We start from the raw sequence: 17,195 nt of genomic DNA, 5'->3' as shown, positions 1-17,195 counted from the left end.
CTCAATCAATCGAGCAAGGGCATACAATCGGTATAGAACTATCGTTACAAAGTGCTTGGACTATACTATTTACATGGTAGACTACTACTACTGTTTTGGTGGTCAACTAGAAATATTGATCGGTCGAAGACTCCATGACATCTGCTCCAGCTTCATCAACATAGTCATCATCGCTATCATCGGGGTCGGAATCGGTGTCGTCGATGATGATGTAGTCCTCCGGACAAATCTCCTTGGGTTCTTCGTCTTCTCCTCCTGGCGCGGGGTCTCCCATGAATACTCCTAGCTTCCTTTCCAGATCGTTATTCCTCTCCACTGGTACGACGATTTCCTCCTCATAATCTTCACGAGTTGCCTTGAGTTCTTCTTCAAGCTCCGTGATCCTGGTCATTGCCTTCTTCAGATCTATCATGCCTGCGCACATCTGGTTCTCCTGGCGACGAATATGCTGGTTTAACTCCTGGATGAAAGCTGCAATGGATCTATCCTTCCTGGTGCTAATCATCTCCCATTGCTCATCTCGGCACCCACAAATCTGGTAGATAGTATCCTTGAGATCCTTGTGGTAAACTTCTCCAATGCGTCCCATGGTGATGTGAGCTGCCATACTCTTTCCTAGACTCCAGGTTGGTGCATCGAAAGAAAACTCTATGGGCTCAGTGACTAGTGTGAATGTCCTTCCTGGAACTTGAACTTGAATCATCCAGCGCTCCTCTTCTGGTAAAGTGGCGTTGTAAGTCCCGGTGAAGTTTGGTATTCCAATGTTCAGGTACCTAGTGACTTCCTTCAAGTGTCTTCCAAAGGGGGCGTCTTCATCTGGTTGCGCAAACTTGATCCTTGCGTCCGCCATCCTAAAGAGTAGAAAAAGGAGAGGAGTTAGAAATGAGAAGAGAATAGTGATCTAGGTCTTTAGCTTAGTGGTCGTGTCCTACATTCAGCGTGTGCTCTGATACCATCTTTGTAGCGACCAGACCTCAAACGGTTTGACCTCTGTGTATAAGTGTCATCCCTAGATCGGTAATGCTGACACACACAGTACTTGAAGGATTTATAACAGAGTGGCAATCACACACTTATTACATCGAATGTCTTAAAATAGAACTTATTACAATAAATATGGCTTAAGGCCATCTAATACGATAACAGCGGAAGGCTTGGAAGATAAAGTGAGTCCATCAACTCCAACGGCATCACTGAGTGAAAGGCCACGACCTAAGGCTCCTTACTCGTCGTCTGAAAAGTCTGCAACATGATACGTTGCAGCCCAAAAACGGGTCAGCACATAGAATATGCTGGCAACGTAACACAAGAGAATAATGAACAGAATAAAGCTATCACTATATGCATATATGGCTGGTGGAGGATGTATGGTTGATATTTTTTTGCGTAAAGCCAATTTTTCCCTACTGAAAAGGAATAAATTTTATTTAACTATCATGGTAGTTGTTAAACATTGAGAAGGTTCACCCATCTCAATCCCAATTAAAAGTAATTATCATTAAACCCAATCAAATTATATTAAGAGTGATGAGATCCACATGATAATCCAAGAATTAGATACTCAAGATGTCCATAACCGGGGACACGGCTAACCATGATTAGTTTATACACTCTGCAGAGGTTTGTGCACTTTTCCCTACAAGACTCGATCACCTCCGTTGGAGTTCTCGCACTACATGGTGTTTGAGAAACGGATGACCGAGACACAGTCTTTCCAAGGAGGTCCCCTTAACCGATAGATAGGCCGGTACACCTACAATCCCCTACATCTGCTAGCCCATCATGGAAAGGTTTCCCACAACTTAATCAACTATGCCAGAGCCCATATTGGCATGTGGCTGCACACGGAAGTTTCCAGTATGAATAATCTTATGATCCCTTTGAGCCTGGGTGGCGGTCCATAGGAGAATCACACGGTACCCCGGGATTTTCAAAAATACAGGCAATCGCTGGGTTCCCCAGGTGCATCAGTCCACCCAGATGTGTATTAAAGTTGCCACCTTAAGTTAACCATTAATTTAACAATCTCACATCTGTCATGAATACACTCAAACTCAATCCACGTCTACTAGCATAGTATGGCAATATAAGCAACGTAGAAGTAACTCCCAGGGTTTGATAATAAACAGGTGAATGGGTTCCTACCTCATCAACTACTTCCCAACCCATAGTTTAATTCAGATCCTAACCATGCAATGTTTGAGGGTTGATCTAATGCAATAAAACTGGATAGTAAGAGGTATGATCAAAGTGTTACTTGCCTTGCTGATGATCCGCGAAACCTAGAGACTCGATGTAGCATGCTTCGCACTCCGGGTACTCTATCGCAATCAAACAAGCATACAATAAGCAATCAAGCAAAAGCACGGGTAAAACTCAAATAAGAGATCTAACCAGAAAGTTCAAGTTAAGAACTCCGGTTTGCAAAAAGAATCAAAACAAACGAAGCAACAAAACTCAAACGGCAAGAGAAATAAGCTTCGTTTACTAATCTAGACTAAGGTCAAATTTTACAGTAGCAAAAACTTGTTTAAGTTGGTTAAACGGAAAGAGGGTTTCGAGACGAAACTCTAGGCGCTTGAATCGCCTGATTCCGATAAACGAGCGAAAAGTTATACTAGAATAAAAATCGGATCAGAAATCACGATCGAAAATAATCGCGGAAAATCCGAGAAAAAGAAAAATTGACGAACAGGCTAACGAACGAACGTTCGTTATCTGTAACTAATGAGCGAAAACCGTTCGTTGAAACGAACGTACGGACGAACGTTCGCTAATTAACTAAACCAGAAAAAACCGATCTAAATAAATAAATAAATAACCGCATATATAAAAAAACGTGCGGTTTTTTGAAGAAAACCGGCGGCGGCAGCGCTACCTCTGGCGAGTCCGGCGAGGGCGGCGGGTCGGCGGCGTGACTCCGGCGAGGCGGCGGCGGCATGGCGACGCGGCGTGTGGCGGCGGCGGGCAGTGTGGCGGCGCGGCGGCGGAGCGGCTTAGGGTTTGGGGCGGGGCTAACGGGCTTCGGGGGAGCGGCTTATAAGGGGCCAGCCCGGAGAGTCCTGGCTGAATACGGCCCTAGTCGGTTTGACTTTTTAAAAAAAATTCTACATGCAAAAAAAGAAAGAAAAGAAATACTAAACGGACTTCAAAAATCCTGAAATAAATTTTCTCCGTTCTCTAAAAATAAGACGGACAAGGTGAACATTTATTTGGGCCTAAAATGCAATTTTGAAAAACGCACTTTTTTCCTAATTCAAATAAAATAGCGGCAAAACTCCGAATAAAAATCTTATTTTATTTTAATATTAATCTCTGATATTTCTTTATTTTGAGGAAGTCATTTTATCATCTCTCTTTTATTTTTAATAAAAGAAATATTTCAGAGAAAAAAATAATTAAAATCAAACGATCCTCTTTTCATAATTCGAGAAAAACCCAAATATGAAAATAATGAATTCCCCAACTCTCTCCGTAGGTCCTCGAGTTGCGTGGAATTTCTAGGATCAACCAAAATGCAATAAAACATGATATGCAATGATGATCTAATGTATAACATTTTAAATTGAAAATTTGGGATGTTACAGTCCCTCTAACCACTGTTCGTCAATGTAGGCTGGCTTACATGTCATGTTTCTCTCTCTTTATTTCTTGCACCGTTGTACACATGTCAAATTCTGAGATAAATCTCATCTGGTCCTGAGCCTGGACAAGTTTCTTTGCTTGGCCTATATCAACTATGTGCAATGCATCAGCGTGCATGCAAACATTAACTAGTGTACGCTCATCTTGATAACTTTACCGTGGCTTCAGGCAAAACATCCACAAACTTTGCATTTATATTACAACAGGTCGTATCAGAACTTGCGACTAATACCATGTAAGAAAGTTAGAAAGAAGAGAAGTGGCGTATTACGATGTGTGTTTTTAATGATCCTGTTCTACCATGTGTGTACATGACTTAGGGGGCAAAAGACCTCTTCTAGACATATACTGGGGAAGACTTGTATGGGATCTAGCTTTAGGTGAGATCAATGAGATCAATCTATTGAAGACTAAGAACATGTTTAAAAATTCTAAAAATATTTGTAGACACACATCCGTGTTTGATGTACAACCTCAAAAAGTTTCAGCCCCTAATTTGAAGTACACTTAGAGAACCAAAAAAGACGAAATCGGATATGAATAGTGCCAAATACTATTCACCCCAAGATGACACTATTCATAGTCAAATTTGTCTTTTTTGAATATCTTATTGTAGAGCGAGTTTGAAGCTGATTTAGAGTTGTAAACATACCTTGCAGGTATGTTGTCAAAAAGATTCGGAATTCTTTGAATTGTCTAAATAATTTTGGTGTTGATCCTACGATCTCACCTAAAGGTCAAATCCTATACAAGTCTCCCGGACATATACTCTATATCACCATGCTCCCCAATTTTAAACAGCTCACGTCAAATGAGGATGCTGATTTGGATTGTGCCCCCTGATTTTGACTCTGTCAACTCCCTTGGTCGTGTCGACTGTCGAGGGAATTACAACTGGGTGGGCTCTCGCCAAGGTTTTAAATAGCCCGCTATAGCTATAGCGTTTAGAGGAGGTCCTGCGCTAAGGGTCTTTTGCCCAAAACACATGAGCAAACATTTTAAATAGCTCGCTATAGCAGCACTATAATATGCTATAACATTTAGAAGAGGTCCGCCGCTAAGAGGCTTCGCGCGCGATTAGGTGTGTCAAGTTGTATCAGTTCCATGTTGGCAGAACACTAGAGAATAGGGCTGCATAAAATGATCATTCTACTTCATAATATTGATTCCACTATCAGCTCCTGGCCGAGGAAAGGCCGATGGCTATTTCAAAGATGCAACAAGTGTAGTGTTTTATTTTATAATTTGGGTCTTCTTTGATATGAAGGTCCATATTTTGAGTTAGAAACATGATTTTGAGAGTAGATTACAGACCGAAGACTGTATATCAGAAGCCTGGATAACGAAATATGGTGGATGTTTATAATTATATATTTAATGGAACGTATCCAATTTTAATGAACTCTCAGATCATATCAGCAGTTCATCCCACATGTACACATTTCGCAGAATGATGCTAGCTTCCACTATTAGTTCGGAGGTGAAATGCCTGTCTTTCTTTTTAGGCCTTATCTGTGAAGAGATGCTTTTGGAATGATATTTATGTTCACACGGTTATATGGATACATGCGACAATAACTCGGAAGCCATTTTTTTCTTAAAAAAAATCTAGGATGCAATTTAAGTGTAAAACAAAATACCATCTATTCTTTGTTTTTTTTAGCGTGGCGTTGTCTCTTTGTATGAACACCATACCATCCATTTTTCCATAAATTTGCGACAAAATACCAATTATGATACATGTCAATCGTGGCGTTGTCTCTTTGTATGTTTGTGAAAAGAACGTCCGAACAAGCGTGATAACCGATGACTGTTATGTAATTACCTTTGAAATCATCAGGTGCATGGCGAAATAGAGACGACGGAGCAGCAAAACGCATCTTACCCTTCTAATACTATATCACTAAGCTCCCTAGGATTAGAGGCCTCACAATCAATTAAGATCTCCAATTGGAATTTGGTCACCTAATTTTGAACAGGTCAACAATTTCTCAAAACTCTCTCATTTAATTTTTTATCTAATACACTATGCTTTATAATTTTTAAATCTTCACAATTAATCGAGGCTACAATTGAGAATTGGCTCATCCGATTTTGACTGGGACAACAATTTCTCAAGGGGCCCTCCCATTTAATTATTTTAATTTTCTATGTTCCCTAATTTTAAAGCTCTTTCATTCAATTGAGGTATACAATTTTGAATTTGATTTATGATTTTGATCGGGCCAACAATTTTCAAATCAATCAGCAACAACCAGCCTATAAAAACATATCAACGCCTCGCAGACTCCATCACCTAGAAAAAAGCGCCACCATGTGATACTATAGCATGAATACAATACATGCAATCACTGATAAAAAAATATCCCCATATAAATATGGGTTGATTAGTGGATAGCACAGAATCACACGGCGAAAAGCCCACCAAATAACCACATTATAAATAAACATAAAAACACACTCCATCGTCTCCCCCACCAGCCAAACTAAATATTCCACCAGTTTCAAAATATAAGAGTTATTAGTTTTTTGGAAAGTCAAGTTTCTTTAACTTTGACCAAGCCCATAGCCAAAAATATCAACATTCACAATATTAAACAAAAAATGTAAGTTCATTTCATGATGAAGCTAATAACACCGATTTGATATTATGAATTATGATATATTTCTCTATAAGTTTGATCGAACTTAAAGAGATTAGACTTTTCAAAAAATTAATACACCATATATTTTGAAATAAAGTAAGTAATGAAATTTAAGAATCCCAACAAATTCAACGGCGCGGCAAAGCGCGCCCAACCCTTCTAGTAAGGTAGAAGTCTTTGAAGATTTCCTACGTCCTCTCGATGTTGGTTCTCCTTTTAACCTATCCAACAATGCTAGTTCTTTCTCTTCTCACTTTGATCTAGCTGTGATGGCTCGTTTTTTATTCTTCCTCTATCTTTGTTTTCTTGTTCCTTCTTGTGTCCGTTGAGTGCTACATTATGTAATCGTTGTGTTATGTCTACTTACAGAGATGGGTTTTGGCTATCTTCCCATGGTTGCCCTACAAAAAGCCGTTGTTCACCCGTAAAAAAAATCATTGTTTGTTATTTGAGAAAGTGTTCTGATTGTACCTTGTTTAAAACAAGGCTTCTTTGTACATAGAACTTTTGCTCGGCGACAATGAGGTGTCTGTAGAGACTTCATCAATCTCATGATCTGCCGGCTTAGTCTCTTGGAGGTATTCATAAGTGTAGGGTCGCATGCGTGTGTTCTTCAGGGTGAATGGGTGTGTGTTGTGTTGTGAGCCTCTACATATGTACTGTGCTTCTAAAAAATGAATTTTAATTTATTTGAACTTCCATTTTCCTTGAGAGGGAAAAAATAAGTAATTAGATCTGCATGCGACAAAGATTGATGGCTTTTTTAGAGGAACGACTGACAGGGCTATACGTCGCCCGTACCGATTCCTATTAGGAATCGCCTATGGTTGACGTCAAGCGGGCTGGCCCATTAGTGTAGTTGCTTTCCTGCCGCTCGTACCACACGTAGGTTTGCTCTCTGCTCCAGTTTTGTGTGTGTGTGTGTTTTAACTGGTTTTCTCGTATTTCCTTTTTGTCTTATTTTTACTTCAGACTTTTTGTTTTCTTTTGTTTTTTTGTTTTTCTTCTCTTTCTTCATTGTACTTTGGTTTTCTTTCTTCCTTGTTTTTTTCTTTGGGTTTTCTTGTCGGTTTTTATCAGCTTTCTTTTTGTCAACGCATGTCTAATCTTTTCTCAATACACAATATACATTTTTAGAGTACACATGATATATTTTTCTGATACAAGCTGCAAAATTTTCAAATGCATGATGCACATTTTCTTAAAATACATTTTTCAAACACTTCTTGAATACATGGTAATTTATTTCAAATACATTATGTATATTTTTGAAACAGCAATAAACATTTTTTTCTAAACTGCGTGATTTTTTCTATGATGTATAAACTTTTTTGAAAATTTCACGGACATTTTTGGAAAACACATAATTTTTTCTTAAAATGTTAAAATAAATTTTATGTAAATAGACATTTTTTAAACCTATGCAAAAAAAAAATACGTTTGTACATATCATTTTTCTAAATTTCATGAACTTTTTTTAAACGCGGGAAGATTTCTATCAGATGTGATGTACATTCTTGTAATGGAACGGAACATTTTTTACGTTACACAAACATCTTTTCTATAACAATAGCATACATTTTTTGAAACACGGGGAAAAATCATTGTCATGGACATTTTTTTCATAGTTATCGTTATCAATATATTTTAAAACTGTGCAATTTTTTTACTATGTTAACCTTTTTTCAAATTCGTTTTTTTCTACTTCCAATGTAAATTTAAGGTTTTGAAACATATGCATTTAATTTGAAATAAAAATAGAAAACAAATCAGGTTATGTTAGCAGGATGAGGCACGTCCTACTGACCGGCCACCAACTAACTGGCGATTACTCTGTTGGGGGCGCTTTTTAGTAGGGACGAGACTTGCCTGCTCCCCGCTTGTGCGCCTGCGAGAAGCACAACCTATACTTCTACGAGAAAGCACAGTTGTGTTTGTAAAAAAAAAAAAAGCACAGCTTTGCTTCCCCCGAAAGAAGGGAAAAGCACAATAGTACTTCTACAAGCACATCTTTGATTCCGCGAGAAGCATAACCTTAACTTCCCCATCAAAAAGAAAAGCACAACCCGTGCTTCCTAAAAAAAATGAAAAAACTGTGCTTCTGGGTTTTGGTTTTTTTCTTCCGATTGTTTTGTTTTTTTTTCTTTGCCAGTTTTTTATTTTGGTTTACCCTTTTTTGTCAGTTTTTATTTTTTTCTTATTTTCAGTTTTTTCGTGGAAAAAAATGTCTAAACCTATTAACATGGGATCTAATTTCAAAGATCTCGGTGCAAGAAATACAACGTGAAAACGATTCGTTACTTGGACGCACGATTCAAGAAATAAAATGATTTGAATAATCAAATCTACAAAAGAATACGAAAACTATCAAGTTGCAACAAGTGACACATGCAGTGTGCCTTCACACATAGCCGCATCCGGTGACATAAGACGACACAGACTAACAAATTCTTGTAACGACACAGAATAGAAATGTCGTTTCTTACATAGGAAATCCCAAAACGAAGGAGAATTTGTATCAAAAGCGTCTCGCCGGCTTGTGCGCCACTGTATTTGCTTCCTGTTGACAATGCTGAAAGGTGATAGAGCCAGCCAATTTTTCATGGATTTCCTGTGTTTGAACAAGCGATGGTGAACCAAATCACTGTAAACAAACCAGGGAATCGAGTTCCAAATCCCCACGCCTTTTTACACACATATATATACTACTATAATGAGGAAGGAAACAACAACAAAAGTCGAATAATAATGTGAATGATCAGCATGTGAAACCACATGCCACATGTGTTGTGGATCAGAATCGCAACCTCAGTAGATTTGCCCTTCTGAGTGGTAACATTCGTTGTCATTCTCCCAGTATATGAAATGTGAAGAATTCAAACCATCACCATTCTAACAAACCACGCAGACAAACACCAGCTGCAGCTAATGTATGCAACAAAATGTCCCAGAACAGGGAATTGTATGTCGTTCCGAACATGATGCAGTTACAATGTTTCTTTCACGTTTCTTACGCAATTGTCCTAGATCATTGCCATGCATAATTTTTTCATCAAAATGACATTTTCCGTTCAATGTTTCATCCTGGATTTATTTTATCAAATTAAACGCCCGTTAAATAATTCACTTGTAAACCCCACCTGAATATTCTGCTCCACAAGGGGGGAAACAGCCCATGTAAATAAATCAACTAAAACTGCCTCAGACGGTGTAAAAAGATGTGATCACTGTTCACCAATGCTTACCTGTTGGACATAGCATGCATAACACTGCCAGCAGGGGATATCCATCCTCCAAATGATTAATAGCTAGTGTTGTGGAGATAGACCGATAACCAAATCAGTACTAAACTGACAAAGATTTTATTTTGGTGGAGACACATTCTTATATGTACATGAACGACAACTAGTCTGGTTCATACGGTTGCATATGCATAGATAGATAAGCATTCATGGTTCTTCATCTAGCGAGCAGCTACATGATTTGCAGTGCCAGGGAATGGAACGACGCTGATTAACACTAATATTTACAGTCATGTCATGTCTGCCTGCCTAATGAACTGATCTTGCATTGTCTTGCAAGGTCACACGGCGCCCTGGTCGTCATCCTCGCTGGAACTTATGCGAGCGTCATGCTCAGCCCACAGCTGGATGCGGTCGGGAGGGCCGCCTCCGCCCGAATGGATCTTGCACCTGCGCCTCGCCCAAATAAATGAACAGGATGAGGAACGGATTTCGGTGCATATTGCTGACTTGCGTTGTAGTTTTGTTTTTCCTTGCGATGCATCATCAGTGTTGTGAACTAGCTAGTTTAGTTTGTAGACATAGTTAACAGGGTAGTAGGGTAGCATAGAACTATGAGCGCAGCAGTTGCATGTTCAATTTATTAGCACACAAATGATTGAAAATGATGTCAGATTAAGAAGAGGTTAATATGATGTAAAAACTAAGACTGCAAGAGTAGCTAGCGATCCAATCCTGAAGCAAAGCAGAGTAGCTAGCGATTCGATCCTGAAGCAAAGCAGAGTAGCTAGCAATTCGATCCAGAAGCAAAGGAGAGCGAAGCAATATGAGAACAAAGGGAGAGGCATGAGGGTCTGACCTCTCCAGGATGAACTTGCCCTCCTTATACCTCTGATCCTTCTCAAATGCAGACACCTAACAAGCATACAGGACCATGGACAAGTGAGTATAATGACCACCAATCAAACCAAGGATGAACAATGAAGAGGAGAACCAATGTTGAGGCGAATGTCGCTTACGTATTTCCAGCCGAGGATGGCTCCGCAGGCGACGCAGAAGATGTCGCGGACGGTGTGCAGGCCCGTGGTCATCATCCGGTCGTCCTCGCTCTCCCCGGCGACCACGTTCACGCTGCATTGCCGATGAAGGAAGGGTACATACACAATGAAACACACGGTAAAACAGAGAACAGAGCACATCAATTCTTCTGAATAATAATAATAATGCAGCAGCAGCAGCAGCAGCCGTGTTACAGAGAAGAACAGAGCACACAGTAAATAAAACAGAGCACAGGCAGTAGCAAGATGATGAATAAAAATGGAGAACTATGAGCAAGATGGGGGGATTCAGGCATGGTCCAGTAATCAATCACTTACACCTTGTCGAAGAGGTAGGCCTTGCCGTGCTTGCAGCGGAACATCTGGCCAAGAAACAAGACCAAAGCGCGTGTTCAGTTAGGACAAAGATGGACACAAACGGAGATGGGAGAGACGGGGGGAGAGGGATGGATACCTTGGAGATGATGTGCTGGGCGTAGGCGAGGTGGGAGTCGCAGTGCTTGCAGCAGTAGATGGTGCCGGTCGCCGGCGCCAGGCTGGTCAGGAACAGCCGCCCCATCGGTCGATCCCTCCTCTTCTTGCTCCCCTAAGACGGCCTGCCAACCGATGCTGCTTGCCGACCGGCTGTCGATCGGCGATCCGCGCCTGCCGGAGAAGAGCGGCGCGATCCGATCCCGGCGACGGACGGAAGGGAAGGGGAATGGGGAAAAGTGGGGTGCAAGTAAATACGAGTACTAAATTTGTGGGGAAGGAAGGAGACGGGAAGCAATGGGTAATGGGGAATTTTGACTGGGCAGAGAGACGGTTTTGCCCACGATGCCACCGCCCCACCGCACCGCTCTCCCCATCAGCAATCCACTATCTCTGTGTTGGGCTAGGGCCTGCTCCAATCAGCTATGTTATTTACCTCAGATTCGCCTGCTCGGCCCGGCCCGACCCCATAACATAACTGCAAAGGAGGGCGGTCCGTTAGGGCAACTCCAACAAGGCGACCTAATGGACGCGCGTTTTGTTCGTTTGGGTCGGCCGAGCAGACTGGCGCGTCCGTTTTTTCGTTTGGGTCGGCCGATGCGTCTTACGAATGGCAGACCTATATTTTTTCCCGCGTTAAAAGTAAAAAAAAAACATGTTTTGAAAACACGCAGACGAAATGAGCATGATTAATCATTAATGTTGGGAGCCGCTGTTGCTTCGGCGTCAGCAGTTTGCGCGTCTGCGTCGACCGGGGCACCACAGGCAAAGGAATGCGATGCAGGTCTAGACGCCATGGGGCTGGTGGCACTACTAGTGCCATCGCGCCTGGTGCACCGATATGTACAACCGCTCCCTCTCCCGTGGTGGCGGCCCGCGTCGAGGAGATGGCGACGACATGCGGGACGAGTTTGCATCGGGGTAGAACTTGCCCTTGCCCTCGCCCTTGCCGAGCCCATGGCTCGCTAGGGTTTGCATGTCGCCGACGAGGGGGCAAGCTAGGCTAGATGTGGAGGGGGGTGGAAGTGAATGAGCCCCCCTCCCTCCCCCCTCCCACGCTTGCATTAAAAAGGACGGCGCCTTGGCGCTTCCACCCACTGGCAGATGGGCCCGAGGTCGGTGGACGCGTTTAATACGACTGTGGACGGTGGTTGGGCGGCCAACAGGTGGGGCCGTGGCTGACACCGAGAGGACATGCTTCGTGTCTGTTTCGTGTCCGCATGGACGGAAACCAGCCGCCAACGTTTTGATCCGTTTCGACCCAAACGAACATGCACAGACAGTTTGGGACGGCTGGCAACGCAGCGACCAAATGGTCCGCCAGCATCCGTTTATGTCTGCACGGGCAAAAAACAACGCCCAATGTACATACTCATTTTCAGTTCCTGGCCTTTTTTTGTTCGCTCGGACCCATTTTTGTTCCAACTTTGGGACAGATCTAGGCGGAGGCGGACACAACAGGAATATTTTCTGTGTCCTCTTTTGTTCGATGCCTGTCTCGCGTGGCCCATCTGTCATCCACTCATGCAATTAGTTTTCTCCCTCCTCTCTATCGCTTCGCCATGGCGCAGGTGCCATCTCGCCCAAACACACTCACTCTGCTGTGCCATCGCGCTCGCCCCTCCCCCTACCACCGCGCCACGTCGCGCCCCCCGCTTGCCCTGTCGCGTCGCGCCCTGCTGCACCGGGCCATGCCACGCTCGCCCCGGCGCGCTCGGTCCGACGCACGCACTCCCTTTGGTGCCAAGCAGAGGAGGGCGGGCCATGCCCGAGTACGCCAAGGACTCGTCGGAGATGATGTGGGTGGACCTGCCCGACTGCTTCTGCTTCCACCTCTAGAACTCCTGGGAGTAGCCGGAGACCGGCAAGGTGGCGGTGATAGGCTCGGGGTTAGGCGAGAGCTCAGGGCTGCGGGGCGGTGGCACGGCAGGTTAGGGCAGTTCACCCACCAGGTGTTCGACGGAATGGCAGAGAGGACATGTCACAAAATGTAAGCGCCCCTGTTGGGCGCACCGGCTGACCCAAACGAAAAAACAAACATGAATGAGCAGACGGGTGAATCAAACAGACAAAAAGTCTCTGCAGAGCTTCCAGGTTTGACAGATCTCCTCTTGTTGACCTAAAGAAGGAAGCATTCAGTATTTCTAAGATGCTGCCGAATGTGAAGATCTCCAAGATTAGCAGGAAAGCTAATAAGGTGGCGCACGAGATAGCTAAGTTTAGTTTTAATAATAAGTCTGATGGTGTTTTTATTAATAGCGTTCCGGCATGTGTGGAACATGTTGTAATGAACGATTGTATTAACATTCTAAGTTAATTAATATATGGGTGGGGTTTTCAAAAAAAAACAGACAGATAGTGAACAAAATCAGTGTTTGTTTGGGTCACCGCATTGAAGTTGCTCTTATGTATTTCAGATGTTGAATCATTGTGGAACCTGAAATTGTGAGTTATAGCCCACGATGAGGCCCGAAATAAACGAAACCATTGTGTTTTGGCGACCACTTATAGTAGTGTACGGGGTTCCTGGACGTGGAGATTATCCTAGAACCCCAAAATTGTGAGATGCAACGTTACGGGCCGAATCATGAAAACGATGTGTTTTGGCAACCTACCATTAGCAATGTACCAGGGATCATTAGACGTGGAAATCTTCCAGAGACCCACATTTCAACTTCTCATGAGGTTTAGAGCACTTGAGCACTTTTTCCATGATTTCTACACAAGTTATATATATTCCCAAATGATGGGGATCTCAAGGCTCATTTTGGTGTCATGATTGACTTCTTACGGTAGGATTGCCGAGATCTCAGTCGTTTAACGGCTAGAATCTGAAGCATAAATGTGTTTCAATCCTTAGAATGATATCTTGATTCATCGCTTTAGGATTCTCCACATCTTAGGATCTCGGTCATTTAGTAGCTCGCTCTCAAGGATAACTTGAAACTAGGAGCAGATTCCTGCTGCAGAGACTAGCCGACGACTCGAGATATCGTCAAGTTCACTTCAAGAAGTCAATCATGCCAAAGAAACGAGCCTCAAGATCCTAAGCCTTTGTGAATCCACATGCATGGATCAGAAATTGTCCAAAAAGACTCAAATAATCCTATAACCCTGGCCATAACTGAAATTGGGAGCACATTTCTGCTGCAGAGACTAGCTGCTAACTTGTCAAGCTCACTTTAAGAAGTAAAGCATGTCATGCAAATGAGACTCCAGACCGTAAAGCTTTGATAATTTACATGCATGGATCAAAAACTTGTTGAAAAATAGCTCAAATGTTCTAATCCTTACGATAATTTGAAACCGGGAGCATATTTCAACTGCAAAGACTAGCCGATGACTCGAGATATCATGAAGCCACTTTAAGAAGTCAAACATATGTAAAAAAATCGGCTTTGAGATCCTAAGCCTTCGAGAGTATACATGGATGAATAATAAACCATCGAAAAAGAACTTGAATGGTCTAAACCTTAGGGCAACTTTAAACTAGGTGCACATTCGTGCAGCAGAGACAAGCCGCTAACTCGAGATATCCAATATCACTTGAAGAAGTTAAGAATGTCACGAGATGAGTATCAAGATCCTAAGCCTTTGCGAATCTACATGCATGGATCACAAATCATCCAAAATTCTATAAACCTTAGGATAATTTAAAACTGAGAGCACATTCCTGCTGCGGAGACTGGCGGCTGACTCAAAATACCATCGAGCTCACTTTTAAAAGTCAAGCACGAATAACTTAAAAATGTTAGTACATTCATGCTGCAAAGACTAGCTGCTAACTCGGAATATTGTCAAGCTCACTTTTAGGACTCAAGCACGGATAACTTAAAATTGTTAGTACATTCTTGCTGCAGAGACTAGGTGCTTATTCGAGATATCGTCAAGCTCACTTTAAGAAGTCAAGGATGTTAAAAAGAAATGAGCCTCAAGATCATAAACCTTTGATGATCCACGTCCATGGATCACAAATCATCAAAAAATAGATCAAATGCTCAGAACCATAGGATAACTTGAAATTGAGAGCATGCAAACTCATGCTGCAGAGACTAGGTGCTTATTCGAGATATTGTCAAGCTCACTTTAAGAAGTCAAGGATGTTAAAAAGAAATGAGCCTCAAGATCATAAACCTTTGATGATCCACGTCCATGGATCACAAATCGTCAAAAAATAGATCAAATGCTCAGAACCATAGGATAACTTGAAATTGAGAGCATGCAAACTCATGCTGCAGAGACTAGCCACTGATTCAGATATCGCCAAGCACACTCTAAGAAGTTGAGCATGTCACGAAAATGATCTTCGAGATATGAAGAAGAAGACCACTTCCTCCATAGCTAGGGTTTATCCCGATTCCCTAACTACCAAATGATCTTATCTACCCCGCACCAAGACATAGGGACCGATGGAGACGAGGTAGAGGTAGCAAATACATAAAACACTTGTCGGAGATTTCGATTGGCACCGTAGTACTAAAACCCTAATAGGAGGGTATTCCTTGTGTGAGAGTCTACCAAAACTGACGTGAATCGAGAGGTGGTTCATTTTTTTTCAATGGAAACTGACGTGAATCTATGGATCACAAATCATCCAAAATTCTATAAACCTTAGGATAATTTAAAACTGAGAGCACATTCCTGCTACGGAGACTGGCGGCTAACTCAAAATACCATCGAGCTCACTTTTAGAAGTCAAGCACGAATAACTTTAAAATGGAAACGTAGGCCATGGATACGCCCGTGTAAGCGAAATGTGACCCTATATGAATGTCCATGCAAATTTGATGACCAGAAACACGTATTTTATAAGTTTGTGCACCAAACTGACTGTCGCGTGGAAGTTCTATGACTCCTGGTGTATTTACCTTATTAAGAAACCACGTGCAAGCTACTATTTCGTACGCTTAGACAGGGCCGGTCCTGAGATTTTGGGGGCCCGGGGCGAAAGTATAATTTGGGGCCCCTTGTTATAAACATAATATGCATATCTTCAAATTTTCTTGTAAGATTCTTCGATGAAAAATCACTTGTGATTGTGTGAATGTCAATATCATCCAATAGTTTGTTATCGATGCATAATGTTACCTAACCATTTAAGCTCTTTTAGTTCATTGTTTATCCCAAATGATTCTTCAATAATTTTAAATTTGAAAAGCTTCTTTTAGCTGATGCAACAATCACATGCACCGTGAATCTGAACAATCTTTCAACACAGTGAGTTATATCCTTTCTTCAATGAAGTGATTCATATCAACCAAAACAAACAGATATGTAACATGCAAAAAAAATCATCCGCAGCTTATAGAATTTCTTCATGGCAACTACTTTTATCAAATTCTTTCTTTCTCAAAGCATGAAGTTTTACTTTAAACTGTATGGAATAATACTATTGACATACCTGAGATTGATTAGATCGGCGTCAGTCATTGGACGCTCGGCGATGATGTAACGTGGATTTCTGGTGGCAGACACTCGAGGATGTACATGTGCGCTCGGGCCGACAATGTCAATTTTCTGGGGTAGGTGATGTTCGTGCTGTGTTGTCGCCGCATACAGTGCCCGGAGACTGATAGATGCTGTGGGATCGGGTAGGCTAGGATTGATGGCGGAGGGAGGAGATCACCTTCTCCTTGGCTCGAGGAACCAGCGCCGACGGCCATGGTGGAGTCGTCGGCGTGGGGTTGTGTGTGCGCTAGGGTGGATGCAGTGGAGCTTCCCATCGGCTCGCGGTAACCCTAGATTGGTAGGGATGTTGGTGGGGGTCAGCGGTGCACAGTCCCGTCGAGCCGTTTGGCTCGAACGGAAAAGAGATCAACCTAACAGAGACTAGTCACCCCTAAGCGATTTGGGATCTGGAGTTTGGAGCTTGCGGAGAACAGAGAATAGAGGGAATTAGGGATGACCTCACGTCACACGATCGTTTATTTTTCTTTTGGAGGGAGAATGTCTCACGATAGTTATGGAATATAAAGAGAATGAGCCGATGTGATTTATGTGTGTACGCTGATTTGTTTCCGCATGATCGTACCCTGATTTATGTGCGTTCGCTGCTACCTTCCTTCTTGGGCTGGGCTACTTCTTTTTTCTACGTGAAGCTATGGCCTGCTACTATACTTACCTTTATACGTATA

General features: G+C 42.4%; 2 protein-coding genes across 2 annotated transcripts; both read right to left on the bottom strand.

Annotated features, from left to right (window-relative positions):
- Positions 1–106: 106 nt before the first annotated feature.
- LOC147967325 (uncharacterized) lies at positions 107–850 on the bottom strand. The gene has a single exon (XM_087522445.1). The coding sequence runs from the start codon at positions 848–850 to the stop codon at positions 107–109; it is 744 nt and encodes a 247-aa protein (XP_087378571.1).
- An 8,771-nt stretch (positions 851–9,621) lies between these two features.
- Positions 9,622–11,376, bottom strand: LOC125528104 (protein yippee-like). Its single transcript, XM_048692614.2, has 5 exons — positions 11,045–11,376; positions 10,909–10,952; positions 10,552–10,663; positions 10,392–10,447; positions 9,622–9,982 (listed from the first exon to the last, which is right to left on the bottom strand). Exons 1-5 carry the CDS (start codon positions 11,147–11,149, stop codon positions 9,874–9,876), a joined length of 426 nt encoding a protein of 141 aa, XP_048548571.1. The 5' UTR covers positions 11,150–11,376; the 3' UTR covers positions 9,622–9,873.
- Positions 11,377–17,195: the final 5,819 nt, after the last annotated feature.

Source organism: Triticum urartu, chromosome 5A (genome assembly GCF_056163025.1).
Source record: "Triticum urartu cultivar PI428250 chromosome 5A, HENAU_Tu73, whole genome shotgun sequence".
NCBI lineage: Eukaryota > Viridiplantae > Streptophyta > Magnoliopsida > Poales > Poaceae > Triticum > Triticum urartu.
Note: the sequence above shows the minus strand (reverse complement) of the source record. Positions and strands in the feature narration are given on the sequence as shown.

Excerpts from the sequence above, each read along its gene's own strand:
- LOC147967325 (XM_087522445.1), bottom strand. The coding sequence starts at position 850 with ATGGCGGACGCAAGGATCAAGTTTGCGCAACCAGATGAAGACGCCCCC.
- LOC125528104 (XM_048692614.2), bottom strand. The coding sequence starts at position 11,149 with ATGGGGCGGCTGTTCCTGACCAGCCTGGCGCCGGCGACCGGCACCATC. Across the intron at positions 10,953-11,044 it reads CCCAGCACATCATCTCCAAG|ATGTTCCGCTGCAAGCACGG; the intron begins GTATCCATCCCT and ends TTTCTTGGCCAG. Across the intron at positions 10,664-10,908 it reads GCCTACCTCTTCGACAAGGT|CGTGAACGTGGTCGCCGGGG; the intron begins GTAAGTGATTGA and ends TCGGCAATGCAG.